This window comes from Callithrix jacchus, chromosome 8, assembly GCF_049354715.1.
Source record: "Callithrix jacchus isolate 240 chromosome 8, calJac240_pri, whole genome shotgun sequence".
NCBI classification, from domain to species: Eukaryota; Metazoa; Chordata; class Mammalia; order Primates; family Cebidae; genus Callithrix; species Callithrix jacchus.
In genome coordinates, this window is record NC_133509.1 from 111,289,133 (window position 1) to 111,316,919 (window position 27,787).

A 27,787-nucleotide genomic window follows, 5' to 3' on the forward strand; every position below is an offset into this window, starting at 1 on the left:
AATATGGGGGAATGATGAAGTCAATGGACACTCTGATGGTACAATGTGGGGTCAATTTCTTTTCTTTTAGTATGTATAGAAACAGGGGTCTCACTCCCTGCCTAGGCTGGAGAGCAGAAACATGATTTTAACTCACTGTGGCCTTGAACCCCTGGACTCAAACAATCCTTCTGCCTCAGTCTTTCAAGTAGCTAGTACTATAGCATGCACCACCATGCCTGGTTAAATTTTACAAAAATGTTTTAGAGTTGAGGATCTTGCTACATTGTCCAGGCTGGTTGGGAACGCCTAGTCTCAGGTGATTCTCTCGCCTTGGCCTCCCAAGTAGCTGGCATTACAACTATGAGCCACACAGTCAGCTGGGATTGTTTTAAATAGTGTTTATGAAAAGTATGTAACATGAAACAGGGACATTATAACAGGATAAAGCACAAAACTACATAAAATATATGTGCAGAAGGGAGTGAGCAACACTGAAATAATTTTGGTGTAAGTGAGATGACTAGGACAGTAACTTTCTTTAAAATAATTTGCTTATTTGAAATGGCCAGGTGTGGTGGCTCACACCTGTAATCCCAGCACTTTGGGAGACCGAGGTGGGTGGATTATGAGGTCAGGAGTTCGAGATCAGCCTGGCCAACATGGTGAAACCCCATCTCTACTAAAAATACAAAAATTAGCTGGGCATGGTGGTATGCTTCTATGCTACTTGGGAGTGTGAGGCAGGAGAATCGCTTGGACCCGGGAGGTGGAGGTAGCAGTGAGCCAAGATTGCACCATTGCACTCCAGCCTGGGTGACAGAGTGAGACTCTGTCTCAAAAAAATAATAATAAAAAGAAGAAATATTCCTGTAATTAAAAAACAAAACAAAACTGCAGGGCAGGCAGAGGTGGGGTGGCTCACACCTGTAATCCCAGCAATTTGGGAGGCTGAGGCAGGCGGATCACATGAGGTCAGGAGTTCAAGACTAGCTTGGCCAACATGGTGAACCCCTGTCTCTACTAAAAATACTAAAATTACCTAGGTGTGGTGGTGGGCGCCTGTAATCCCAGTTACTTGGAAGGATGAGGTGGGAGAATGGTTTGAACCCGGGAGGCAGAGGTTGCAGTGAGCTGAGATTGCACTCCAGTCTGGGCAGCAGAGCTAGACTCCATCTCAAAAAAAAAAATTGCAATGGATGGGGCAGGAGTGGGATTAGAAGGAAGCATGAGCTGGGGTGCTGTAGGGTTTGATTTTCTGATCTGCATGCTGGGTACATAGATGTGTTCATTTAATGAAAATTCAGTTAACTGTACACTTAGGATATGTGAACACTTCTGTATGTATATTGTGCTTCAATAAAAAGTTGACAAATAAAGAAAAAATGAGATAAGAAAACAAAGCACATGGTGATCACCTGGTGTTCACTAAGACATACTGTGAACTACAGTCCGCACTGTCTGTGGCTAATCGGCTTCTCCCTAAAATGTTCTGTTGTTAAAAATTAGCGGCCAGGTGTGGTGGCTTATGCCTGTAATCCCAACACTTTGGGAAGCCGAGGTGGGTGGATCACCTAAGATTGGGAGTTCGAGACCAGCCTGACCAACATGGAGAAACCCCATCTCTACTGAAAATATAAAATTAGCCAGGTGTAGTGGCACATGCCTGTCATCCCAGCTACTTGGGAGGCTGAGGCTGGAGAATTGCTTGAATCTGGGAGGTGGAGGTTGCAGTGAGCCAAGGTTGTGCCATTACACTCTAGCCTGGGAAACAAGAGTGAAACTCCATCTCACATTAAAAAAAAAAAGTAGTAATGACTATTTTTAAAAGCCCTGTTTTCTGAGATTGTTTGAATCTGAAAACATGGATAGCAATAAGATAGACTTAAAAGCTTGAAAGATATAGAATTTGTAAAACCTCTTGGCTCCCACGCTTGAGAATCTTCTGGGTGACCTGAGTGCTTGTGAACACATAGATTTCTGGTCCTTCCTGACAAGTCTGTGATGAATCCCTAGAATATGCATTTCTAATGTGTTCCCAAGTGATGCTGGCGCTGCTGGGCCCGTGGAACCTACCCTGAGAACCACTGCCCTAAAGTAACCCTCTAGAATACCAAGCATGGTGGTAGGGAAAGACCATTGCTGAGAAACATCGAAGCATGTTCTTCCTTCTGCAAAACAGTAGCGTGTGTTAGGTTTTGATAAGAATAATTCTCTTACCCAGAAGATGTTGGTTCCTGTGATCATCTGGCACTATGGTCTGTGCAGAATAAATTGATTTTAACTAACCCTATTGATGCCTTCCAAAAACTCTAGCTGAAGCTGGTATTGCTGTTGCCAGGCATGAAAGGGACATAGCGGGAAACCCGTTCAAGGGTGGAGAAATGCGCAAATGAGAACTATTGGCATTATATCTCTAAACACAAGTGAGTGCCTTCTATAGGGGTGAAAAAACAAGAAATAACATTCATTGAGCAATTATTCTATGCCAGGCACTATGCTGAGAGCGTTTATCTGCCTTATTTCATTCTCAGAAGCACCTTATGAGGTCAGTCCTATCAGTATCCCCATTGCCCAGAGAGTTGAGTAGAGTAGCTCCCCCAGAACCCCACAGCCTATAATGGAGAAGTCAGGGTTAAAGCCCAGTGCTCTTGCCCAGACAGACCCTGATGGGCACATAATACCATCTGAGGAATCCCAGGGCTGTTGGAATGGGCAGGTCAGGGACAGCACAGGGCTTGTGGGAAGGGTTGGTACAGGAGGTAGGCTTCAGGATGGTAGGCATGAGAAGGGAGGAAGAGGAAACAATGTGAAGGAAAACACCCAGGAGGCAAGGCACCACGCCCCATATTTGCTGGGACTCTTAGAAGTGAAAGAAAAGCAACTCACAGAGCAGAAGCCCCAGAGGCTCACAGATCTGTTATGTCTGGGGCAGATCCTGTCTTCAGGTATGGCTGGATCCAGGAACACCAGGACTCCACCACTCCTTGTTTTCTGACATCTTTAAAGGGGCATAATAGAAAAAGAAAAGGAATAAGGCCAAAGTCAGGTGGCCAGGGGCTAGTTTTCAATTGCCTGAGTGCTCTGATACCTCCCAGTGGAATGCCTGGGCCAGGGACTTTTCTTCCTCCCTCTCTGAGTGAGTATGCCAGGTGGAGAGTGCCCTGCTGGCTGTCCCTAGTACACTGTCACTTTGCTGTGCTCTGAGTCCAGCCTGGTGTATGGAGGCTGACAATCCCCTCCCTGTGCAGGCACATCCTGGTACAACCATGCACCTTTCTAGGGTTCCTACTGGCACCACTGGATTTCCTTCCTCACCATGAACTCCAAGATACTTGGGTCTCTGGAGCAGACCAGGGATCTGGTTAGTTGCAGATGGGGGAACTGGAAGAAGAGAGAGAGAGTGAGCAAGACAGAGAGAGACTGAGCCACAGAGAGAGAGAGAGAGCATATGGAGAGGCCAACTTTGCTGTAGCAGGCTAGAAGCCATGAAATCAAGTGGGCAAGAGAGATCACTGGGCAAGTATGCAAACCTTCAATACCTAGTGGCCCTACCAGCAGTAGAACATAACCCTGAGAGTATCCTGGACACTGACAAGTCACTCCTCCTCCCTTTCCCTGTGAGCAGAGGTGGCAATATAGGAGAGGGGCTCCCTCTCTCTTTAAGCGTGTGTCATTATATTTGTTGGGGCAGATGTAACACCACGTCCACTGCCTCGCAGACTGCTTTATCATGGGCCTCTATGGCATTAGCTCGCATTGAACATAGCAAGACTTAACGGATGATAGGTAAACAGGCCTGTTGCTCTGCTCTACTGCTCCAAGTCTGCAAACACCTGTCTACCTTGCTGAGTTCTTCCATCCTTAGCTCCAATGACTTGGATTGACCTTATTCATTTCTCCCTTGCCAGGCAGAGAGGAGGGATTATTCTGCCTCTGACTGTGAGCTAACAAGATCCATGAGACAATATTCAGGCAGGGCTTTGAAATGGCAAGACATCTTACACACATGCACCTTATACATGGCTTCCAACCCGGTTGGAGGTACTGCCACCTGGCACCTCCTGCAGGTGTTGGGCAGGGAGCTGTCTCACATCGCTGGTGGTAGAATCATGAAAGAACACATTTGAGAAGCTGCCCCTGTGTTCGTTATATTGAGACCATCTTACATTGGAGATAGTCCCAGCACATCAAGATCACTTGGCTGCCCAGTGGCCTGGCAGGTGGGGTTGATGACACGTGCTGATCCACCTGGGCTGTTGATGATGCCATTCAAAGTGGATGTCTTGAGATGTCCCTTATGATGGGAGACTGGGGTTTGAGGGAGACTCCAAGGTAGTCAGCTCCCCCTCTGCCACAGCAGTGAGGTGAAGTGAGCTCAGTTGTGAGACATTAAATAGCCATTGTCTCTCCATTACCTCCAAAGTTTTCTTTGGAGCAGAAAAAGCTAGTGTTTGGATTGTTACATAGTGATGACTCTTCCTCCAAGATTGATAAATTGAAGTAGTATGCATACTTCTGAGAGTTATCTGGACAACACCTGGTGTTACTGAAAGATGTGTAGGAGAAGGGAAGATTTCCAAGATTGGAGTAATTCTCAGAAACTGCAGGAATAGCTGTTCTTTTTACACCTGTTAAAGGACTCAAGTAACAGTGGGGTGTTAGTTTCAACTGTGAAACTCCATGTCTGAATCACAGTGAAGACTCAAAACCAGCCTGTGGGCATCTGTCATGGATGGTCCTAACTATGTGGCCTTAGTGCTGACATTGTAGGGGACTCTATGGCTCTCCATGATGGACCAGACATTGGGTTATGTGGTTGGGGAACTCCAGGGAAGGTGGGCAGAATGTAATAGGACTCTCAGGTGGCATGCTGCAGTCACATCTGGGAAGGTAACATTTGGTCTTCCAGGCTCGGAGATGAGGTGGGGCAAAGAGGGCAGCTTGGGAATAGGAGTTGTACGAGCTGTCACAGTAACAAGGTCAGTCACGGGTTAATGCCTCAGTTTGCTCCGCCGTGGGGGCTGAGTCTTTCCAAATCTGAGCACAGTGTGGGTGCTGGATACATTACAGCCAAGCAGATGACTGTGAGAGGCAGGCTCCCCTTCTCCGGAGTTAAGGTCAGGACTTCCACTTGGGAAAGGAGGGGGTGTAACCAGTGTCTGTTAACTGTCTACTATGTGCTAGGCACTGTGCAAAGTGTTTCTTTATACACACTACCCTGCAGCAAGCCATTGTGGAGACTGTGGAAACATGGACAGTGAGGTCACAAATTGTCCCGGGATCACATTGCTAATGGAGGGCACAGCAAGGATTTGAGCCTGGGTCTGCCATACTCCAAAGCCCACGCTCTTCTCTACCAACATCAACATCTCTAGCAGCATCCCTAGCAACTGACTTCATACCTGATTTGAAATCCACCAGTGTATTGTTCCATCAAGCCTCCCTACCCATGAGGACGAGTTTGGTCCTGGCTCGCAAGGCTGCTGCAAGACTCGCCAGCAAAGGACACTGAATAGGAAGCAAAGGCGATTGGGCAGTTGCTAACTTTTAACTATGGCCTCCTTTGACACAGCACCTCCAGAGGGAATGCTATTCTAAGCATGGGTCTGATTCATAGTCCGTATGCTTACTTGTTTGATTGCTTTAGAGAATAATTGGTTTTAGAGATACAGTTTTGATTTCCAGTGCATGCTCCGGGGAGACCTACGGGTGCCATAAAGATGTTTCCTGGGCTTCCTGGGGGTGGAGGTGAAGGACTGAGTGGGAATGGGGTGATCCCTTCTTCCTGCTTGCCTACCCCAGAGCAGCTAGGTTTTTTGCTTCTTTCTTTCTTTTTTTTTTTGAGATGGAGTCTCGCTCTGTTGCCCAGGCTGGAGTACAGCAGCATGATTTTGGCTCACTGCAGCTTTTGCCTGCTGGGTTCAAGCAATTCTCCTGCCTCAGCCTCCTGAGTAGCTGGGATTACAGGTACACACCTAATTTTTTGTATTTTTAGTAGAGACGGGGTTTCACCGTGTTAGCCAGGATGGTCTCGATCTCCTGACCTCGTGATCTGCCTGCCTTGGCCTCCCAACGTGCTGGGATTACAGATGTGAGCCACCGCGCCCAGCCAGTTTTTACTGCTTTCTATAGCAGGTTTCTGTTTACAGTTTCCACTGAAGAGTGACTATTTGGGGCTCTTCTTTAAAGTTTGAAAACCATTGCTTTACAATGATGCTGTTGAGACCCGTTAGGCAAAAACATTTCTGCTTGTGGGTGAGTCACTCTCCACGGCAGCCGAGTGGCTGGCCATTTGTGGAGTTGTTGAGGAACTAGGTTTCCATAAAGACCCATCCTCTAGCCCATCTTTTGATGGTGGGAGCAAGAAGTGCATCTCCTTGGTTGAATGGCTGGGTTGAGAATCCAAGGAATGAGAGGAAATGTGCATTGGTTGATGCTGGAAGAAACAGGAAAATAAAACCACCTACTTGGTCTCATTATGGCCTTTCAAACTGGGTGGGGAAGGAATATGGTGTAATAAGCACTCTTTATTTTGTTAAGGAATTTATTTTACCTCCAAGGGGACCTCCTAATTTCTTGGGTGTGTTTGCAGAAATCCTTCAAGTGCATGTAGCCGGCTTCAGAACTGCTGCCCATTTGGACCTGTTCCAACCAAGCAAATTGGCCCTCATGGGGAAATTTTGCTTGGCAGTGGACAATCTTCCTTTTCGTCACCTCCTCCTTCTTCTTCCGGCTGCCCTTCATCTTCTCCAAGTCATAGAAAGTTAAAATTGACCCTTTGGCATTGTTCCATAAAATCAATTGGTTTCTTCCCCAATGTCATATTCCTTTTCTCATTTTCTCCATTCCGTGCTGAGAGCACACCTCATTCCAATTGGAAAGAACTTTTCAATTAGGAATGGACATGTCCTGCTGGGGAGAGGGCTGGCCCACGCTGGCCTCCCAAAAGGCTTTGTTCCTAAAGTCCTCTTATCCATCAGCTGGTTGGACCTACGCAGATATTTCCCCAGTTATCCACTGTGCTTAGGTCTCCAGGCCTGCCCACAAACACCCCTTCCTTAGTGACAGGATGCAGCATGGATATAGACTCTGTTGCAGTGACATGGTGGAATGGACAGAGAACACAGGTTTTGGGTAAGCTAGACTTGGGTTCTAATCCGAGACTGTTTACTGGCCTTGAGCGTCTTACTCTTACAGCTTCATTTTCCTCCTCAGTAACTAAAAGGAGAGTGGTGACACCCAGCTCAGACGAGAAGTGGGCTTGACTTCCCTGTAGTGGGACTAAGTGGCAGAGCATAGCCAGGCACCCAGCCCAGAGTGGGTGTGCAGCCACTGCCAGCTTCCTCTCTGCCTCTTGCTGCCCCTGGTCACTTACTCCACAGGCACAGTGAAGAAAGGGCCAAAAGTGAAAATGCCGTGGCTTTTATAGTGATTGATCAAAACAGAGGAACCAACCATAGGATTGAATAAGAAATACCGTTTCTGTCTTTATTGCTGGTATTTGGTAAAAGGCAGAATGATTCAATTAGAGAAAGGTAGAGTAGATGGGCAAATGATGAGGATGCTGAGGGGGTTTCTGGACACTTTCAGGGGTTCAGTGATGGTTACTACTGATCTGTTTGGGGATGCATTCTCTTAAAAAATACCCTAAGGGGCTGGGCACAGTGGCTCACGCCTGTAATCCCAGCACTTTCGGAGGCTGAGGAGGGCAGATTACCTGAGGTCAGGAGTTCGAAACCAGCCTGGCCAATATGGTGAAACCCCATCTCTACTAAAAAAAAAAAAAAAAAAAAAATGCAAAAATTAGCCAGGTGTGGTGGTACACACCTGTAATCCTAGCTACTTGGGAGGCTGAGGTGGGAGAATTGCTTGAACCTAGGAGGTGGAGGCTGCAGTGAGCCAAGATCACACCACTGCATTCCAGCCTGGGCGACAGAGCAAGACCCTGTTTAAAAAAAAAACAAACAAAAATGTCCTAAGGAGATATGGATAGTTGCCTTTTTCTGTTTCTCAGAACCACCGACCCAACTACGGGGTAGGAAGAGGCAAAGAATAACTGGGGAAAAAGAAGGCTAGCAGGGCATGGCTGGGAGGGACCTTGAGCATGTGACACCTGTATTGGATCATTTTGAGCAAATGCCCTCCTCTATACAACAAAATTACTCTTGGTATCAATCATGTAATAATAATAATTGTGAATTTTCCTGATCTGTCCATTCATTTAAAAACAAACCATAAGCTATTCAAAATGAATAATACATTTCTATTTTAAAGGTATTATTCAAATTCATTGAAATTTGTCGTGTATGAACTAATATTTGATCTCACCAAGAATTATATCTCATAGTTCAGGCTTTGTTTCATTGTTCTCGATTTTAAATGCAAATAAAAATTCCAAGTGGTTGCAGAATAACCAGAGTGAAGTAACCTGAGTTCTTTGTTTTTAGACTCACTGTGTTAAGTCTGGCATGGTGGCTCACATCTGTCATCCCAGCACTGTGGGAGGCTGAGGCGGGTGGATGAGTTTAGCCCAAGAGTTTGAGACCAGCCGTGGCAACAAAGTGAGACCCCTGTCTCTACAAAAAAAAAAAAAAATCAAAAAATTAGTTGGATGTGGTGGCACACACCATTGGTCCCAGCTACAAGGGAGGTTGAGGTGGGAAGATCACTTGAACCCAGGAGGTTGAGGCTGCCATGAGATGTGTTCACACCACTGCACACTAGCCTGGGTCTGGGTGACAGAGCAAGACCCTGCCTCCAAAACAAACAAAAAACAAACAAACAAACAATCAGACAAACCCCAGAATGAATCACGGTTTATTTCTGAATCTACTGTTTGAACACAGGTGTTGTACTTCAGGGGCTGAGACACAGTGTGCTTAAGTGAGCTTGAACTATCCTGAACCATTAGGAAGTTACTCTGGAAACATTTGCATAGTGTGAATGTCTGACTTTATAACCTCCAGCTGGAATGCAATTTGTATTAAATAATAGGTAATAAAAACTTGCTAATTTGAGGCTTACATATATTATTAAAACTCAACAGCAACTGCAAAAATTGTTTAGAACTTAGACCAACGAAAGATTTTCTTGGGGAGGAGTATTTTATCATTGACATCGTTTAGACTAGCTGGAGCAAGATGATAATGAAAAACACTCTGACTTCTAGTCAGTTGGAGTATTGCTTTCCATTCTGCACAGAAAATGCCTCTCCTATTGCCCGCTGACATGACCATCTCCTTCCACCACCCTGCACACGGTACACCTCAAGGTGTAGCAGACTGCTGGTTGCCATCACAAGAGCCATTCCTGCTTCCTCTTACAACAGAAGTGGATTTGCTTGTCATTAAATGCCAACGTTCTCAGGAAAGGCAAGCCTCTCCCCTACCTTCAGGGAATAATCGTATTTAAACCAGTCATGCGACCATTTCTCCTTTGACAAGAGATTGGTTTGGGGTGAACACATGACTGGATTCTGGCCAATAGGTAGTGAGGATAAGTTGCTGGGGCGGGGAAGAAAAGCTCCTGTAAAAGATTTTCCTTCAGATTACATTCAAATCAAAACACAGAAATAAATAAAAAACAAACTAGAGAAACAAGGAGTGACCTTTTCCTCAACACAAACACACAAATATATTCACTTTTTTCCTGGATTTGGGCACAGCCCGGTGAAGAAGCAGGATGCTTAGGCCCGCAAAAACCATCCTTCAACAATGGGGAGCAAGCTGAAGGTGAAAGCCAATATGCTCAGGACCGCAGAGCAAAAAAATGAAACTACCTGCCGCTGGAAAGTTTGCTGTGTCTTATAATAGACTCTTACCCTTTAAGCTGCTGTCACGTGACTCTTGCGTTGCTTGAAGCCAAAAGCAACTTAGAGTTATTGTTGGATATGTGTGCACGTGGAAGGGAGATGGTCACCCAAGGAAGTAGCAGACTCCATGTGGAGAAAACCAGGGCAAAGAAAGAGCACATTATGTACTTGACCTCCCAGGTATGGGGGGGAAGAGAGTGAGCCTTTGGAGAAGGGATATTGGGCCAGATGGTTCTGTTGCCTGGCTTTAGATGACACACTCTGGACTTGAACATCACCGCAGCTGAACCAGAACTAGAGTGTTGAAGTGGGTGGATGGGTGTTGCAGGTCAGGGCCTGCGTGGGCCTCTGCAGAACAGCGTATATAACTGGGTGGTGACTACAGACAGTCATCCATCAATCACTGTACTCACTGTGTGCCCCTCCCTAACCAAGCAGGGCGGTAGTAAATAATACAGTAACTAAATTAAAAAGTCAGTGGCCCTAAGCCATTTACAGACTGGCACTTTGACTTAGCCCCGGTCCTCTGGAAAATAGAGCCCCAGGGCAAGCATTAAGTCACTGATACTTGGATTGGGAGGTGCAAGCCCAGGGAATGGAGGTGGTGACAAAGGGAAGTAAGGCAAGGAGAGATGCCAGTTCGTGAGACGTGATGATGTGTGCTGTGCTGGCCACCACTACATCCAGCCTCAGAGAGTTAGCATGTTGCATGCCTTTTCTGGAAGGCGTATTAAGAAAAAAAAAAAAAAAACTTGGCTGGGCACAGTAGCAGCTCATGCCTGTAATCCCAGCACTTTAGGAGGCCAAGGTGGTAGGATCACTTGAGTGCAGGAGTTCAAGATTGCCCTGGACAATATTGTGAGATCCTGTCTCTGCCAAAAAATTGATTTTTATTTATTTATTTATTTATTTATGAGATGGAGTCTTGCTCTGTTGCCCAGGCTGAAGTGCAGTGGTGCCATCTCAGCTCACTGCAACCTCTGCCTCCCGGGTTCAAGTGATTCTCTCCCTCAGCCCTCTGAGGAGTTGGAATCACAGGTGCCCACCACTATGCCTGGCTAATATTTTTGTATTTTTAGTAGAGACAGGGTTTCACCATCTTGGCCAGGCTGGTCTTGAATTCCTGACCTCATTATCTACCTGCCTCGGCCTCCCAAAGTGCTGGGACTACAGGCGTGAGCCACCGCACTTGCTGGGTGTGGTGGCACACATCTGTAGTCCCAGCTCTCCAGGAGGCTGAGGCAGGAGGATCGTTTGAGCCTGAGAAGTCAAGGCTGCAGTGAGCTGTGATCACACTACTCCACTGCAGAGGGCGATCCTGTCTCAAAAAAAAAAAAAAAAAATCACACCACAAAGCAGTACACAGAGTGGGAGAAAGAGGGAGAAATTTGCGGAGCTACCCTCCTGAACTTCTGGGTGGTGTCATCAGGCTTCTCAGCAAGCCAAGTCTCAGGCACTGGGAGCGGAGGTGAGATTCCACCTGAGAGGGAAGCTGACCACAAGAGACACAAAAGAAGGCAGTCCAGGGAAGCTGAGACAACAGCTTGTGTGTGGCACAGGGGCGACATCTAGGTATTTGCCCTTCCATGGGTAGGGACAACCCATCCCTCCTTGTCCCAGGTTTCTCCTGCTCCTTGTGAGTCTCAGACACGCTGCAGAAGGCCTTTGACCCCTCCACCTTTCTGCAAGTCCCTTCCACATCCAGTTTGCTCTCAAAGCAAGTGCCTCAGAGCTGAGTGTAAAACTCCCTCTGTGTCTTCAGGAAGGGAGAGAAAAGTGGAATTATTGCTCCTCCCTGCTCTGCTGGGCTTGGTAGAATTACCCCAAAGCAGTGTTTATCATGCCATGAAGCTGGATGCCCAAGTTTAATGTGCTATCTGTTCTGACCCCAAGTGTCTCTCTGCATCACCGCTCTCCAACCAGCGATCCTACAGTCTGTGGCTCAGCCGAGGGTCATTGCTGACAAGTGTATTACCCGTGTTTATTTATATTAAATCTTGTAGCAGTGACTGCCTTTTACCCATTTTTCTAAACTCTCTGGTTCCTCTGTAGTTTCCCTTCCTGCTTTGTCTTGTCCTTCTTGGAAAGGCAAACCCTCCTAAGTCAGGAATTCTACTGAAGCTTGGTGTTCCCAATTGTTTATAAAGAATAAAGATGTTATGGAGAGCCGTGCATGTAGAATTGTACTGACCCATTCATAATTATATCATTCAGAGCAGCGGGGAGTTCGCCAATGGGACTGCTTTAATTGCAGTATACATCTGTGAAGGTAATGGTCACCCAGCATTTTTCTCATGTAAGAACACAGTTAAAAGCTGTCATCTTGGCCAGGCTTGGTGACTCAAGCCTCTAATCCCAGCACTTTGGGAGGCTACAGCGGGCGGATCACAAGGTCAGGAGATCAAGCCCATCCTGGCCAACGTGGTGAAAACCTGTCTCTTTTGCATGGTGAAAATGCAAAAATTAGCTGGGCATGGTGGCGTACACCTGTAATCCCGGCTACTCGGAGAAGCTGAGGCAGGAGCTTCCTGCCTGAACCTGGGAGTCAGAGGTTGTAGTGAGCCGAGATCCTGCCACTGCATTCCAGCCTGGTGACAGAGTGAGACTCTGTTTCCCCTACCCAAAAAGCTGTCATCTTAACCATGTTTTACGTAGGTCTATACTTTATAAAACACTGACATTTGATTTTTCTTTCCTTTGGGTTTTTTGTTTTTTCGGTTTTTTATTTTTTTACTTTTACGAGGTCAAGCTCTGTTACCCAGGCTGGAATGTAGTGGTGTGATCTTGGCTCACTACAACCTCTGCCTCCCAGGCTCAAGCAATTCTCCTTGCCTCAGCTTCCCGAGTAGCTGGGACTTACAGGTGCACACCATGGCATACAGCCAGTTTTTGTATTTTCTGTAAAGACAGGGTATCATCATGTTGCCCAGGCTGGTCTCAAATTCCTGAGCTCAGGTGATTTAACTGCTTCGGTCTCCCCAAGTGCTGGGATTACAGGCACGAGCCACCACGTCTGGCCTTGATATTTGATTTTTCTTTTTTTGAGACGGAGTTTCACTCTCGTTACCCAGGCTGGAGTGCAATGGCAGGATCTCGGCTCACCGCAACCTCCGCCTCCTGGGTTCAGGCAATTCTCCTGCCTCAGCCTCCTGAGTAGCCGGGATTACAGGCACGCGCCACCGTGCCCAGCTAATTTTTTGTATTTTTAGTAGAGACGGGGTTTCACCATGTTGACCAGGATGGTCTCGATCTCTTGGCCTCGTGATCCACCCGCCTCGGCCTCCCAAAGTGCTGGGAGCATTTGCTGTTTTTTTCTCTCCCCACAAAACATTTTACTATAGCAAAAACGAAATGCATTTTATTCCAAAAAATAATTAAGTACGATGACATTCTACCTTAATTGAGCCATGAGGTAAAACCACATCTGAATGTCCGCAGTGTTGAATTTTCTGTCATCCATACAAGGGAGACAGGCTGTGTCAAGGTGTTTCTTGGCTTCCACTTAACAATACCTTACAAGTGTGTGTGGTGCTTTAGAGTTAATTTTCCAAGTTTCCCGTAGTTCATGATTTCTCTAAAATAGTTATCTTTTAGAATAGATATGTAAATGGAGGTATAATCTGTGAATCTGCAAAGAAATTGTTTATTCTTTCTGTGGCCATTGTTGATTTTTGGGGTTACAACTATCATCAACCAGAGAGAACTTTTTCTTCCGCCAGTGATGAGGCCCTAGAAACAGACTGCTTGCATTACGATTTGTAACCAACTATGTTTTATGCTCAAATTGTTCCCAGAGCCTGTTGCCAGGGTGTGGTGGCTCACACCTGTAATCACAGCACTTTGGGAGGCCAAGGAGGGCGGATTATCTGAGGTCAGGAGATCAAGACCAGGCTGGCCAACATGGCAAAACCCTGTCTCTACTAAAAAAAATTACAAAAGTTAGCTGCATGTGGTGGTGGGTACCTGTAATCCCAGCTACTTGAGAGGCTGAGGCAGGAAAATTGCTTGAACTTGGGAGGCAGAGGTTGCAGTGAACTGAGATGTACCATTGTACTCCAGCCTGGGCAACAAGAGTGAAACTCTGTCTCAAAAATAATAATAAAAAAAATTGTTGCCAAAGTCACAAGAAATTAGATAATAAAGTAATATGTGACGTGGACAAAAACAAGGTCAAGTTTCTTTGTTATAAGAAAAAAACTCCACAATCTGCTGTAATGGAAAATATTTAATCGGACAGATCATTCATTGTCAATAGCTAGTTGTTCAATGCCTCTTAGCTATTAGGTACATATCAAGTTATGGTATTCTTTCTTTCCCCCTCATCTCCCTCCTCCTCCTCCTTCATTTTCTTTTTGTGTTTCTCCTAGTTCTCTTTTTTTTCCCTTAGAAATTTGGCAGGGGATAAAGCTATTACAGTCATAATGTGCTCCTATTCTCCTGGTAGTTGGAAGGAAAAAAGATTTTTGTTTCTATGGAGAAACAAATCTCACTTTCCTCATCCTCCAACCTGCCTGCTCACTGCAGCTGCCATCTTGCATAGGGCCTACAGGAGGAAGAAATCTATGGTAAAGAGAGAACTTTAATATACTAATTAGCTGTGTTGGTGAGAAGGGATCTCGAGGCTCAGAAAAAGGAAAAATTAATGGAGCTTTGAAATATCTAGAAGTTATTCCAAGACCCCTGGTAGGGATTTCAGATAACGAAATGGATGATGCTGGTATTGGGAGGGAACCCAAGCATTTATCCGCTCAAGATGCCCCCTTCATATTTTATCCTTGGTGTCATGGCAGCAGTGCTAATAGGACATGAGCCTTCTTGCCCCAATAATGGCCCATTACAGCTTCAGGAAAAGCCATCATGTTTCCGCAGCATTTATCTGTCAGCAGGAGACTATTATGGGAGCACAAACTCACATTGTATTAGTGTTATCAGTTAATTATGATCCTTGGGACGAGTGCCAGCCAATGGGCTAGCAGCCTGCTGACCACCACTCAGGGATATAACTCCATACCCCAAATTCGAGCATGAGAGAAGACAGCAGGTCTGCCGAGACGCGTGGTCAGGGACATTTCTCCTGGCCGGGACCCCATGGAGCACTGTCCCCAGAGATGCGCAGGTGAGGCTCGCCGTCTAGGTCCAGATCACCTTGGTCACCGTGGCCTGGCAATGGAAACTCTTCGTGGACACACCTACCCCAGTCCTCACCTGGGGTGGAACAGAAACAAGCTTGGCTTGCCATTGCCATTCAGACCATTCCACGGAGGCTTCCTCCCCATCCTGGGCTGGTGGTAAGAAGTGGCTGCACACCATGGGTATTTCCCAAGGCATCATTCCCACCCAGAAACTTGGCTTTGGGGAAACGGACAGGCGAGGGTCTGGGATGGCATAAACAAGCCGTTAGCATTCCCACACTTGCTGGATTTAGAGAGCAAGTGGCAGATCCCCCAAAATGCCTGTTGGGTCTTGTGTTTTCACGAGGAGGCCACCAAGTCCTCTGCTCTCCCAGAGTCAGAGCTAGCTCCACCAGCTTCTGCTAAGTTGCTTGGCTTGAAAGATGGAAAACGTATCCTCCTGTTGTTGGTCCTAGGGCAGCATAGGGCAGGGAGGGAATTTGAGGACCTGAGAGACACTGCTTGCTACTGCCTCATTTGTGCAAAAATGACTGGTGTCCAGTGAGGCTGCCTCAGAAGAGGGAAGATACTACCAAGACTCGCTCTGTTAAGAGCAGAGATTTTCACCCGACCTTTGGCAAGGAATGCTGTGCTGGGTTTGCCTGCACAGATCATGATGAGACTGCTCTAGTGACCCCTGAGATCTAGGCCCTGGGGTAGGATGGCGTACCCTGAGGACTTAGGCAGGCTGTAGTGGTGGATGGTTAGAAGAGACCTGGGTTTGTCTAGATCTCTGGCACATTCAGTACTTTTTGTACCTGGGGAAATAGAGGCATGAGGACGGAGTAGGGGAAGCTGTGTATGAATATTTTTCCTAATTATCCGTCACCTGGAGCGTTGTTCATGGTAGGACAGCAGCCTGTGACATCGGCATCCACCAACCAGTGCTTCCTTTTTTCCTCCCGGGAAACCACTAGGGGAAGGGTGTGGACACAGAAGCCTGTGTCCCCACTGTCCACTGGGTAAAGAGTGTGTGGAGTGTGTTGTATTTAACAGGTTTTGTTTGTTTGTTTTATTTAGATGGAGTTTTGCTCTTGTTGCCCAGGCTGGAGTGCAATGGCACCATCTCAGCTCACTGCAATCTCCCCCTCCCGGGTTCAAGCGATTCTCTTGCCTCAGCCTCCCGAGTAGCTGGAATTACAGGCATGCACCACCATGCCTTACTAATTTTGTATTTTTAGTAGAGACACCGTTTCTCCATGTTGGTCAGGCTGGTCTCGAATTCCTGACCTCATGTGATCCACCTGCCTCAGCCTCCCAAAGTGCTGGGATTACAGGTGTGAGCCACCATGCCTGGCCTGGAAAGTTCTTATTTGTCTTCATATTTCTTAAGAAAGAGCTCAAACTCAGAGAAGTAGTGGGTAGGAAAAGCAGTGTGGCTGGGCATGGTAGCTCGTGCCTATAATCCCAGCACTTTTGAAGGCCAACACAGGCAGATCATAAGAGGCCAGGAGTTCTAGATCAGGCTGGGGAACAGGGTGAAACCCCATCTCTACTAAAAATACAAAAATTAGCTGGGCATGGTGGCGTGTGCCTGTAGTCCCAGCTACTTGGGAGGCTGAGGCAGGAGAATTACTTGAACCCAGAGGTGGAGGTTGCAGTGAGCCAAGATCACACCACTGCACTCCAGCCTGGGGCATGGCAACAGAGCAAGATTCTGTCTCAAAAAAAAAAAGTACAAAAATTAGCCAGGTGTGCTGGTGGGTGCCTATAGTCCCAGCTGCTCAGGTGGCTGAAGTGGGAGGATGGCTTGAGCCCAGGAAGCAGAGGTTGCAATGAGCTGAGATTGCATGACTGCGCTGTAGCCTGGGCTACAGAGCTGGACCTTGTCAAGAAAGAAAGAGAGAAAGAGAGAGAGTGAGCGAGAGAGAGAGAGAGAGAGAGAGAGAGAGAGAGAGAGAGAGAGAGAAAGAGAGAGAGAGAGAAAGAAAGAGATAGAGAAAGAAAAAGAGAGAGAGAGAGGAAGGAAGGAAAGAAGGGAAAAAAGAAAGAAAGAAAGAAAGAAAGAAAGAAAGAAAGAAAGAAAGAAAGAAAGAAAGAAAAGAGACTTGTCTTTTAAGATTTAGGAATTGAATAAGTAGAAGTCCAATGACCACAGATGGCAGATGGCATGCTTTGCCAGATATTCTCTGTGTGACCTTGGGTAGGTCACTTCATCCACACAGGGAAATTTACAAATTTCCTTTGTCAAATCTGATGATGATTCTAAATGATTCTCTGAGTCCCTCCTAGCTGTAAGGTTCTGTGAATGTAATGAATATCAATTTAAAGATGTTTGTCCTAAAAACAGTACAAACAGTACTTTTTTTAAGACAAACATCTTTAAGCTTACACCCTCCACACTTACTGTGTCTAATAGCTTTTGTCTCCTTACTTTCGGCTCACTTGCCCACCTGGGGGTGCCAGTACTGGGGCAAGGGTAGTGAAGGGGTGGCTTAGAGCTCTTGCTGGGCATGGATTACAAGTAGCCCCTGCTCTCAGGTGGGCAGTAAAAGAAATCATGATTGGTTGACTGCATTTTAGGCTTGAAGAAAGCCAAGAACCTTGCCCACCCCACTCCACCCGTGTCCAGCCTTTGTTTTCTGGAGAAGAAATGACTTTGGCAAGGTCACACTGAGAAGTCGGGACCCGATCCCAGAGTCCTTTACTGTCCCACACTGCTGCCTCTCCAGCCAGAGGCATGGAGCCTGACCCTGGGTTTGGGAAGGAATCCATCCTCCATGAGCTGGCTGAGAGCAGAGGAGGAAAAATGTGGGCACCATGCATAGTGTGGGACCCGGGCAGGTTAGTCTAGAGAATCACAGGAGGAGCCTAGGCCTGCCAAATTGGATCATGCCACTAGGTGTCTGGGCGGCTGGCCCTTATTGCTGCTCTTGCAGAGTCAGGAAGGAAAAGAGAAAGATCTGGCCCTGGGGTGGTGTGAGAGGAGGCTCAGGCAGAGGAAGGCTGAGGAAGCCTAGGTCTCCAGGAACTGATTCCTGCCTGCAGGACAATCAGCTAGTGCCCAGAGATGAGGCCCTGGGTCATCTTTATGCTTGGACCTTAGAGGCAGAGAATAATTGTATGCAAGCATTAGCCTAGTTTTTTAACCAATGCAGACTCCAGTTTCTCCTCATTTGCTCCTAGTGGCTTTGAATCCACTGCTATGGGCTGTGAAGTGGGCTTTCTTTTCAGGTGATGAAGAAGACTTTGTTTCTACCAAGTGTGTTTTGTTTCCAGTTAAAAACGGTGCGCCCACACAGAGTAAGGAGTCAAGGGGCCCCAGACAACTCATCAGGGCCTCACCTTCTTCCTGGGCAGTGGCCTGTCACTCAGCAGGCTGTGGCATTCCACTCCAAACTACTACAGGTTAACCATTCATTCAGCAAAATCTCCATCAAGCAACTGTCATGTGCCAGGCACCTTTAGATGCTGGGGATTCTCTGGTGAACAAAAAGAGACATGGTCCCTGCTCCCATGGAGTTACAGTCTAGTGAGAGAAGGGTAGAGGAGGGAAGTATCATTCATGCCAGTGCGCAGACAATTGCAAACTGTGATAAACTACCCAAAGCAAAGTGAACCAGAGAAAGTGCTGGCACAATATGGAAGGTGAGGCCTTCTAGATGGCAGGTGCAAAGACTGGGGCCCAGAGGGAGGGCAGCAGGGGCTGTGGAGAGGAACAGAGGGACCTGCAGAAACCTGTCATAGGACGCCTTCCTTGGAGGCCAAGGACTGAGGCCTCTTTCCTAATTGCAACAATGGGACATCGGGTGTACATTTTACAAAGTGCTCCCTGGCTGCTGTGTGCCTGGAGAATGGATTTCAGCGGGGCGGAAAGGATGCAGAGAAACCAGTCACTGAGGTCTTGGCGAGAGATGATGGTCATGTAGGAGCCAGGCTCAAGGGAAGCATCTCTGCACCCCTCTTTCTTTCTCTGATGAAGTGCTTGTGTGATTTAAAAAAAAATCGGGGGCTGCTAGGGGGCTACTGACAGAGGAGACGTCTTCATCCATCTCTCTGTGAGATGCCTTCCTGAGCCTCGAGCCCAGAATCCCACTCGCCCCTCCACTTCAGCGCATGTGAAAAATCTCAGCTCTGTTTCCCAGCCTGCACGAGCACATTTATCCAAGTCAAAAATCATCTGCCATCCTGCTGCCCACTCCCCCAGCCCCTGCCTGGGCGGCCGGCCCCTCCTGGGGTTTCTCACAACCCTCCCTGCTTTTATTCCTGAAGTGCTTGAATATTGCCTGCAGTTACACTCCATTTAGACATTATTTTGATGATAAAATTATGTCTTCCCCCCTACTGCTCATTGTCTTCTGCAGAATATAGGAGAATAGGTGGTGGTCTCTCCTGAGGGCTTTTCCCCCCTTTTAAATAATTCTATACCTACCACCCTCCCCCTACTCATTTGAATCATCAAATTGATTATTATCCCTGTGGCTGGCGTATCTCAAAAGATGAAAAACCCCAGAAGCAGGGTTGGGGCATGACTTACAGCTCATTTTGGTACAGTGGCAGCCCATAATATTCGGGTTCACTGAGGGAGCAGCGGATGGGGATGCAGGTGTTTGTAGCTGGGGATTCAGGTGTGTATTTCAAAGTATGTGCTTGTGCCTTGGAGTGGATGTGGCAGGTAAGTTGATCATTTTCACCACGATTGTATTTTCCTAAGCAGACAGGAATTTATTTGCTCATGTCTGTGTCCTGGGTACATTTCAGAGAGCTGCCAATGACGAGAGCATCACTTCATACATTGAGAGAACGTTTTATAGATGCGCACCCTGCATCTAGCCATATGAGAGTGGTGCAGAACTGACTGGCCCAGGTGATAAGAGCTGGTGAGGGAATCTGTTTCTCTCCTGCCTTCTTGCTGTGCCTCACCTGCTGGCCTGACCCTTTGCACTTTTGCCCACACGGCACAGGGTTTGAGGCTGCCTCTTCTCTTTGGTGCATGGGTGGAGAAATGTGACTCATTTTTAATTTGGAAAACAAATCCATTGCAGAAATCCTGAGAGGTGAGTTTACTAGGCCTGTCAGTTAAAAGATGGGATGGGGTGACCCGGGGGGTATGTAAGCAGCAAATCTCCCCCCACCCCAGACCCACCTGGCAGTTGGGCATTTTCCACCCTTAAACTGCGAGAAGGCAGGCCTTAGAGTCTACCACCCAGTACCCCTACTGCTCAGAAGGTGGGGACCTCGCGTGCAGAGGTCTTATTCCATTGAAGTCTCTCTGGCTCACCCCCCTCCCCCCACCCCAGCTTGATTCTGTCACTTTAAGTCCAGCCCCTGAGAGATAGCCAATAGGAGCCAAACCATACATCAGTCTCCCAGCCTTAAAGCTACAGTAGGGTTAGTGGGCTCCAAGTCTCTGGTGCCCCAGCCTCCTCCACGGCTTCGCATCCCCTCTGCCCGCTCACTCCGGAGCGTGCGGATGAGTGGGAGCGCCGGGCAGTGCGTGCGCGGCTCTCTGCCTCCTTCTCCCCCGCAGCGGCCTCGTCCTCCCACTCTGCGTTCTCGCGCTCACTGTGCCCTGCCCGGCTCGCACCTTGCCCGTGCCCTTCACTCGCTCTTCTGCGTGATTTCCCCGCCGCCTTTCTCTGCCAACTGGGAATGCTAAAACGGGACTGATGGACGTGTCCGAACTCTGCATCCCGGACCCCCTCGGCTACCACAACCAGTAGGTGCCCTGCTTCTCGGTCTGTCTGTCCTTCTGTCCGGCCGTCTCTGTCCTGGGGATCGCAGTTCCTCTTCTGCACATTCTTGTGTAAAAGTGGAAGGGACTTGGGGGGGGGGCACTTGGGGGACGAAGGAGGGGGAAAGCCGCACACTTCTGGGTTTCTTTCTCAGGCGTAAACCTGCCCTAACTTTTCCCTCTTTTACAAATCCACACTTTGAGGCAAGAGTGGCGCTTTCTCATGCACTTTCTCCCTTTCTCTCTCCTCTCTGATCTTGCTCCGGGGTGAGAAAATATTTGAGTTTTTGTGGAGTGGAGCAAGGGGGAGGCAGAAGCCCAAAACAGGTGCGTGGCTGTGGTTGCAAGGAGGTCCTGTCCCGTCGGAGAAAGCCTTCCCGCAGGCGCTTTCTTTTATTATTTTCATCCTGGGGACCAAAAATGATCGCGGCAAGAGAGAGAAAATCGAACAATCGAACGCGCCGTGGCGATTTGGAAACTGCAGGCGGCCAGTGCCACATTCACCCCGCGGTCCCTGAGGGGCGCCCCAAGGATGCGCACGTGGCGCGGTAGACCCAGGGCGCCCGGGGGACGCGGGCCCAGCGCTGCGTCGTAGGCAAAGTTCGTTGATGGCTTTGCTGGAGGCTGCGCCCGGCGGAACCGACGGGCACTATTTCACTGCCCCGAGGCGGCTTTGCGCTCGCGGTGCCAGAACCTGGGGTTATCCGAGCGGCGTGGGCGCGGGCGGCAGCTGGGGCCTCCAGAAGCGACTCTCAGGAACCGTGGGTCCCCAGCCCCAGGGCAGTGCGCTGAGAGCGCGGAGTGGGAAAGTGGCCTGATCGACCAAGCAGCGGGTGGCCAACCCGCGTGATCTGTCCGGGCTCTGGGGGACAGGGATCCAAGTCTATCTTTCTAAGGGAAACCTTAGGAGGTTTCCCTCCTCCATGGTCGCTGCCCCACCTGCTCGGGTGCCTGCCTGGGTCTCCTCTAGGGCGCTGCGCACCCCACGGGGCGCCTGGAGGATGTCCCGGAGTCGGGGTGTATGTGTGTGCAAAGTGGTCCCTCGGAAGGTTTAATAATTATAGTAAAATACAACTCTAGGTTCTCACGGGCAGCTTTCCTGCTTAACTTTGTGCTCTTCTTCCTCTTTTTTCTGACGCAAACTAAACTATCAAAGTCAGCGTTTCTCCAGCTCCACGGTCCGTTCATTTGTGTACCACTCGCCCCCCCCCCCACCCAGTGAGAACCACGACTACACCTCTAAAATAAATACGGTGGATAATGTGGGGTCCCAGGAAGCACCGTCCTCCTCTCCTGTCTGCACGGACCACCTCCACCACCGTACACCTGCGCTAGAGAGAGCGCAGCTCCATGGCAGGGCTTGTCCCTGCTTCTAGCTTGAGGATTTTCCCCACTCCACCCTGGGGCAGAGAGCCCTTTAGATGCCCCCAGAATGTCTAAGGCTCTGGTCTGGGAGAGGAATCCTTAATCATAATGGATTCAGATTTTCATTAGCTTGAAAAGTGCCTTTCATTCCTTTTAAAGGTTAGATTTCAGCTTGCCTACCTGGGGTGGGGATGGGGTGGGGGAACGTGAGGTTAGTGAGGCTGTGGACAGTATTTGGTGCTTGTGGGGCATTTCCTTACATAAAATGATCAAGTATAACAAATATTGGATATTTAAATTATTAAGGCTCCTTCTCGCCAGAGGTGACTTCTTTAGTTGAGCATGAAATACTTATGTATTTGTCCCTGGCTCAAGTCATAGTCAATAAATATGAAAATTCGTATGAAGGAAGTACATTATTTGATTATGCTGACCAGGAAAGTAAGGGTTGAGATGGAGGCTTTAACAGCTGGGTAATTCATCGAGTTGACGGCAGCCCTGACTGGAGTTTGAGGAGAAATATGGGCAAAAAGGCAATGGCAGGGAAGCAGCAGAAGGAAGTGAGGGAGCCGAGGTCCTGGGGGTCTGGAAAAGGTTTGAAGTGGAAATCATTTCAAATGAAGCTTGACAGGGGTTTAGATCCCCAACCCTTCCCGGTTTCTTTGCAAAGAATTAGCTTCTCACTCCACAGGGCACAGGAAAAGCCAAAAATATACCTGCCACCTCCACCGAGGAACTGAGCACCCCTGTGAGATGTCATTTCTCAAAGCCCAGGACCCGCTGGGCAGCAGCCCAGGCACTGGTGGGCTGGGATCCTATACAGATGTGTGCCCGGGGAGGGTCTGCATATGCTGTGGCATAGAGGGGCATCTTTTCAAGGACGAGCTTGTGGGGATCTGGGGCTGGTGTCTAGGGAGACATCTTTCTGACCTCTACCCCAGGGCTTTGTGACATAGCTTTGAGCCATGGATAGCAAAGTAACAGAGCGGGGGACTGGATTCTTTGGGTTGGTGGAAGGATAGTAGGACAAAGCCATTCATTACAGTGCCAGCATTTCTCAGGGAACATTTAGTGAGTGGGTTCATATGTGTTCTACTCAGAGTTTTGACCCATGTGGATTGGTTGACCTTCCCAGACTTGAGAAAACCCAAGGGCACAGGAACTAGAGTTGAGGGAGGAGGCACTTTCTGGTCCTCCCTTTTGCTTCTAACACACAGAGAGCATTTATGAATGCTGTAGTGTCATTCTCACTTCCCCAGGTGAGAAATAACACACACACAGAGAAACATACTTACCTTCCTACCTTTCTCTCCTTCATTTTCATTTTCCTGCAGCCAATCCTGTAGGTGACTCCATTACCCTTTCTAATCAATATTTTATGTACATATATAATCAGCCAGAGCAGAGTGGAAGGCAGTGTGCTCGCCTGTGTGTGTCTGTGTACAATTGGGTCCATGACTGGACCAGCTGGAGACCCACGGCACACAGCCCGGGGGGGTGTCTTCCGATGACCACTTTGCTGTTGTTAAAGAAACAAAAATCAAACTGTCCTGAAGTACAATATGTGGGTTCGCACGTAGGAAAAATGTCACATGGTAATTCAGAGTCAGTGACCCGGAGAAAAACAAAGGGAGAAATTAATTTTTAATGGTACATTTAAAAATAAATCAGAGTGAGTACATTAGTCTCGGTTTTCCAAGGGAGGGGCTCTAGGAAATAAACCTTTACGTGCCTGTCACCCTGCTGGAGATATGTGCTGCCATGGAAGAGGACGGGTGACAGGAGGTGGGAGGTGTTCAGGCCTGAAGGCGACAAACTGGGAGGAGACCTTAGGTGAATGTTGGAGGCCCCTGACCGGGGTAAGGCCCTTTCCAGCTCAGTGAGATCCTGACATCACTGGAAATTTCCTCTTGGAGTTTGTTACTTCCCCCAACACTTTTCATTTTAGAAACAATCCTTTATTTTGCTGATAATGAGGACATATGAAAAAAATCTGTTTTTTACCAAAAAAAAAACAAAAATAAAAAACCCACAAAGAACCTGGCCACCAAACAGGAACCTTTTTATTCTATCGATTTTGAGTAATCAATAAATATTCCATTTAGTCTGGAAGAGGAGGGGCAGAGGAGACTTTCGGGGAAAGCACTTCGAAGGAGGTGGCAGTGACAGAGATTTCATGTCACATCCTGACTTCTCACAGCACCTCCGGCCTTAGCCCGGGGGCCCTTATAACTTTGTCCTGCCTGTGCTCCATTCATATTCCTGATAATTGAACATTTTGCCAAGTGGTTCTTAAAGATCATCTAAACTCATTGAAAATGTTTGTCCCCTTCCTTGGTCCTCTGCAGAATGCCTTGTTTCTTTTAAGAAGAGCTCTGCCTACCTCTGGCGGGCCGGAGGAAGGATGGGTGTGAGAGACATTGAGGGAGTATGTGCATTGGGGTGAGCGGTGGCGTTGGCCATGAATGACTGGGATTGAGAAGGGGACAGAATTCAAAGACAGTAGACAACAGGAAACAGGATGCTTTTGGCCTGCCTCTGCAGCACCCTTCTCTAGTACTTGTCTTCCCAGGCCCTTTAAGTGACTTGAAAATGATTACAGTTCTTTTTGGTTCCAAATTTAAGGGAAGAGGTAGCAAATATTTAGACCGTAATGTCTTCTTTCAAAGTAAAGCCCACACCACACTTTGATCACCTCCATTCTGGTGTCCCGCCGCACCTACCGGCCACCGTCGGGTCTCTGTCCATTTCTCTCTGAAGCGAGACCCTCTAAGTGCTCTTGCTGCTGAGCAGGAGCTCTGTCCAGAATTAGCGAGGACGTCGCACAGTTCCATATGGAGTCTGGTGGCTTTTGACTGAAAGTTACTGGGCTGGGGAGCCTCAGTTTGACTTGAATGTTCAGCCTCTGGGGTCCTCCAGTGATTCTACAGCTCCTAGAGGGGCTGTCAGTGCAGAGTCTGAGGAGGGACCCCAGGAAGCCAGGAGGGTACAAGTGGAGAATGGGCTGGAACTAGGGATATCTGGTCCAGAGTCTTCCTGAACATCCTGTTTTGCACTCGAAGCCTTTGCTTATTTCTAGAGAGAAATCAAAGACCTTTTTAGCATGTATGAGCTGGTGACCCCTGATTGGGCTCCACCTCTGGTGGGTTTCCCCTTTCTCAGCCCCAGCAGCCTTAGACCTCTGGGGACAGTCACAGATGTGGTCTTCCCTCGGAGGAGGGGCTCATAGGCTTTGGGTGGCCCTGGTGTCCCCTGGCATGGCTGGGGTGGGATTATATCCTGGTAACCCGGTCGGCTGGTGTGGCTTCGTCCCTGTTCAGGGAGGTTGTGGTGTTTATAATTGCAAATGTAATTAGCAGACCAGCTCTGAGGGACTGGGATGCTCAACTTCTCTGCACATCACGGTGACCCCTGTAATGGCTGGCCCGGCAGATTAACCCTCACCGGGCCAGCCTGCCTCCTGCCACTGCTGAGGCTGCTGACCTTCTCTGATAATGGCAGAGCTGTCCTGGGACCAGACACCTTCCTTGGAGGGATTGTTAGGGCAATGACTGGGAAAGATCTGTAGTTGGGAGATTTTTCCTTCCCTAGGGCACTGGGCTTGACCCTCGAGTCTTGTGACACTGACCCCCGAGCAGCAGGTTGTGCTGGGGCATTTCTTCCCTCACTTTCCTGGCCACACTGGAAGGACGTCATGGCAAGACTTGGAGTGCACACTGGTCAGTTCTGTGGCTCTACAGAGACTCACTGTGATGTCCATCTGGTGCTCCTGGGCTCAGCAGGCAGTAGGCAGTAGCTTGTATTCACCCATCTCATCAGCTTCTTCTCAAAGCCAGCTTGGGGGAGGTGACTGCTCACTGGCTCCTGGGCTCTGAGCCGGTGTTCCAGAGGGCTGGATCGCTTCAGGCAGTCCCACTCAAATTGGTGTAGGGAGGCTGGTTATAGGAGCATGGGCTCAATTTGTTTCTGGAAACAGAGACCTCCCCAGTTAACCATCCAACAAAAAAGACATCAAAACACCAGAGAAGCAAGGAACAGGGAGCTGTGAAGTCCTTTCCCTCCCTCCTATGAGGCTTGTATCTGCCTCTCTAGGGTGCCCTTCTGTACTGATCAGATTTAAAATCATCAAGGATCCTAACAGGACCTTTATAAGTCATAGCTTAACAGAGTGCCAAGCCCTTCTGTGCTGCCAATAAGGCCCCTGTTGCAGAGGATGTTTCTGAACTCCGAAAACATCAAAACCCGTGTCCACCCCTAAGAGAGTTTCCACTGTGGGAAATCTATGTGTGTCCATGTGTGAGTATGTTCCGGTTGGTAGCCCCCTTTAAGATGGGGTGACAGTGGACGGGGGCTCTGCCATTTAAACATGTTCCTGCTGCCTGCTATGCCCCTTGGCTGGGCTGAAGTCTGGCTGTGGCCATGTTCCAGCAGGGGCTGCCATGCCTTGGGATTGGTTTGTCCATGGTACAAAGGGGACTGCAGGGGTACCTGGTGGGTGGCTGTCCCTCTGGTTTGCTCAGAGGATTTCAGATTTTCTTAAGAGCCTCTCTGCAGTTTTCTGACTTGGGTAGGGCTGGGGCAGACCCCAGAGAGGGAGAGAAGGGAGTGCTGCCCTTCTCCAGGATAACAGATGGCCACACTCAAAGGAGAATTTGGACCATTCTGTTCCAGGTTCCCGACTTCCCCTTCTCTCCCTGGAAATAGCCATTGACAGGCTGTGGCTTAAAGGGTCAACTGTTTTCTTAAATCAAGGAAAATCATACTGGTTAATCAGCCCATGGGACGTTCACCATGGAATCAGACTAGGCAGAAAAAAACGATGGGCTAAATGTCTTAAATTCAGAATTGTCTGAGTTCAAATTAAGATTGTATAAATCGGAAGCAAAAGTTTTCCTAGGGTTTAGAGATAGAATTTTTTTTCATCTTCATTTTGCCGTGCTTTTAAACCTATATACATTTTGGTCTAAAAGTTACTTTTAAAGAAAAAAAGTCTTTTCTTTGTTCCTTAGGACTTTAAAATATTCTATTCAATATTGTCATTCAGTGTCCCGGGATTGAAGCTTTTCAGGGAATGGTTTTCTGGAAAACGTTTTATTTCTCAATGTCATTTCATTCAGAGCTCAAAAGGCAGTTAAACAAACTCCAACAAGGTTTTGTTTTTATCTTCCGATTTCAAATGTGATCAATTTTTATTTAAAATCCTATCAGAGACCTCTCCTGCCAATTACAGTGGCAGTCAGCCCCGTGCCTGACTGTTGGCGCTTACTAAAATCCTGCATTTAAAACTATGAACATGAAGTGTCCAGTTGAAGTCAATCTTTTCTATCGAGGAAACCAGGAGTTAAAAAACCCCAAATACTGAATGTGATTTTAACTTGGCTCTTTTATTTTCAATGGCTTGAATTGACTTGAGTTCATATATTAGTTTTTTTGTTTTATTCTTTCTGTTAATTCATTTTGAAATTTTTACTGTATTTACGTTTTTGGGATTGTTGCCTGGCTTCTGCTTTAAAAATGACGTCTGATAAAGGATTTTTGAGCATCGTTGGGCTTTTCATGTGTTCCTGACTTCTGAAGGGCAAAGAACAAGGAAATACAGGTACAAGGCAGTGCTACAGGAGAGGATGGAAGGGGTGAAGAAGGGTGATCTTTTAGATGAGATTTCTCTCAGGTTTTACAATTTAGCACTTTCCTTTGTCTTCATCTTTCCCCTCTATTTTTATTCCAACTTGCTGCAGTTCGCCCTCGTCCTTTCATCCCTCCTCTACTGTTTTGGAGGAAGAA

The 27,787-nt window shown here is 47.9% G+C and overlaps 1 protein-coding gene across 3 annotated transcripts in view; it reads left to right on the forward strand.

Moving 5' to 3' along the window:
- The window catches only part of ESRRB (estrogen related receptor beta), a 194,769-nt gene that overhangs the window by 44,108 nt on the left and 122,874 nt on the right, over positions 1–27,787 (forward strand). The window contains exon 1 of one of the 3 annotated variants that reach the window (XM_035261123.3): positions 20,299–20,623. The exons of 1 other annotated variant lie outside the window; for it this stretch is intronic. In XM_035261123.3, coding sequence (XP_035117014.1) covers positions 20,574–20,623 — 50 coding nt within the window. In that variant the 5' untranslated portion in view covers positions 20,299–20,573. Of the gene's footprint in view, positions 1–20,298; positions 20,624–26,178; positions 26,300–27,787 lie in introns of those variants that run through there. One more of the 3 variants, XM_054240229.2, reaches the window with a different exon arrangement.